Source organism: Macadamia integrifolia, chromosome 7 (genome assembly GCF_013358625.1).
Source record: "Macadamia integrifolia cultivar HAES 741 chromosome 7, SCU_Mint_v3, whole genome shotgun sequence".
In the NCBI taxonomy this organism is placed as follows: Eukaryota; Viridiplantae; Streptophyta; class Magnoliopsida; order Proteales; family Proteaceae; genus Macadamia; species Macadamia integrifolia.
The window spans coordinates 30,945,616-30,947,845 of NC_056563.1; the positions used below are offsets into that span (position 1 = coordinate 30,945,616).

At 38.6% G+C, this 2,230-nt stretch overlaps 1 protein-coding gene across 1 annotated transcript in view; it reads right to left on the reverse strand.

Annotated features, from left to right (window-relative positions):
* Positions 1-1,932: 1,932 nt before the first annotated feature.
* LOC122084906 (glutathione S-transferase U22-like) overlaps positions 1,933-2,230 on the reverse strand; it is a 5,306-nt gene continuing 5,008 nt past the window's right edge. Inside the window, exon 2 of the mRNA XM_042653327.1 lies at positions 1,933-1,938. Within this exon, the coding sequence (XP_042509261.1) occupies positions 1,933-1,938 (6 nt within the window). The remainder of the gene's footprint in view (positions 1,939-2,230) is intronic.

The following is a 2,230-nucleotide window of genomic DNA, read 5'->3' on the forward strand; positions in this document are numbered from 1 at the left end:
AAGTTGGTTGATGGTAGACATAAGGTCAAATGAATCGAGCCACTCTAAATCTTATGCCATTGTTTTCTTCAAAGATCTCTCTCTCTCTCTCTCTCTCTCTCTCTCTCTCTCTCTCTCTCTCTCTCTCTCTCTCTCTCTCTCTCTCTCTCTCTCTCTCTCTCTCTCTCTCTCTCTCTCTAAAGGCTTTTAAATTGGAACGAGAACAAAAAACTAAAACTGGATCGAATAATTCGATTCAAACCAAATATATTTGGTCCGAATTCAGTTACAGAATAGATGTTTTAAATTCAATTCAGTTTAGTTTAGGTTCTGTTTAAGGAGACATCTATTCAAACCTAATTAGAAACCAAATAGGATACTATTATATAATACTAACAACTTGGATATGAGAAATTAGTATTTATGGTTTTATAATATTAATATATAATACTAGTAGTTTAGATATGGTGCTTTAGTAGACATGATTATATAATTCTAATATTATAGCATTACATTTTACTTTTAGAGAAAAAGAATCACATTTATATGCAAGAAATCGAAATCGAACCAAGCAGGTTGAGTCAGAGTATATAGTTTCATAATTGAATTGTTTTCAGATCGGTTTTTGTTCAGTTTTTTTCATGAGATGAACTTGATTGATAAGTTGCAGGGGTGCAATCAGACTGAGTTGGTTTTTAAAACACAAATCCAGCCCTAGGCCCTTTTGCTAAACTCAGGCCCAAACGAGCCTCAAGTTGGGCTGAGACATCACAAGCTAGGTCCAGTCCTATCGGACTAAACTCAACACAGCCCAACCCTAAATGGGATGGGTTGGTCTCAATAAACCTTATAGCTCTTACTTTTGTTATTTCAGTGCTAGGCAAGGCCAATCTATTCCTGTTTTTACGATGGAATGTTAGAGCAGAGCAAAGCAATTCCGCGCTTCGCAAAAAAGGCTGTTTCTAAGTTTTGAACCTGTAACCAACAGGTTGTAGTACTACAACGTAACCGTTGTGCCACAGGCTTGAACCGAAACCTAGCCCTACCCTTGCCCGACCATATCTTGGGCTTGAAAATGTCAATCATGTCCCAGGCTCAGGATGGGTTTGGCAGGCTTGGGCCCACACTAGCACACCCCAGAAAAAAATAAAAATAAAATAAAGTGATTAAATCTTTTGTATATATATATATATATATATCTGTACCCCCACTATAACTTCAAACTTTAAATGGGGAGGATGTAAGATTTTCCAATTAGGTGGGCTAGCATAGTCAAAGATTTGTTTTCAAAACCAGTTTAGTGGTGTTGACTAAAGATGGAGTAAGCAGAAAGAATCCAATATTATTGGTAAATGATCTCTATGGAGATATTGGATTCTATTAACACACCTTAATGGTATGAAATATTTATTACTATGTATGGATCTAAGGTATTGTTTCCTTAATGGGGAGGAAACCCTAATTTTATTGCAGGGTTGGTCCCTCTCCTCACCCCTATATATAGTTATCACTGACCCATTAAGTGATGCTAATGCCCAAAAGCAAAAGGGAAAGAGGGTAGACCAGACCAACATTGATCGTGTTGTATGAGAAGCATACAAGAAGACATTGATGAGCTCTTATTCTTCAGCCATGGATTCAGGTATGCCTAAAATGTGTTTTTTGTAGTGTTTGTTGTGCATGCTTATCGATTTTCATGAATCGTTTCGTATTTATTTTCTATCAGAGAAAACAAGAAGACACGAAGCTAAAAAGGGAGGAAGCAAAGTAGAGTGTAGTGGTGACGTTGGTTGTAGTAACTGCAGTGGTTGCGGTTGCAGTTGGAGTTGAGGTTAGGTGTTGTGGAGAGGAGGAAGCAACCATGGATGGTGGTGATGGGGCCTAATAAGGGTTCACTGAAGAATGCCTTAACATTTCAAAAAAAAAAAAAAATGCCATTAACGCGGAATTTTCTCATAACTGCAACAATTACAAGCAAAGAGAGGTTATGCATAACAAGGTCAATTAGGGTGTTAGGCTTTAGGGGTGTAGTTGATATTTTTAAAAATAGGGTTGGTACAAGCTATTTTCTTTATATATATATATATATATACACAAGGTTGAGCTGGATCGGGCTCAACCCAAGACTTGAGCCCAAGCCTGACCTAGGCCTAGAAATGTCAATCCTGTCCCAGCCCAGGCCCATTCAAGCTCATGATGGGCTCGGCCTATGCCCCCACCCACCCCCTCCCCTCCCCTCCCCTCCCCAAAA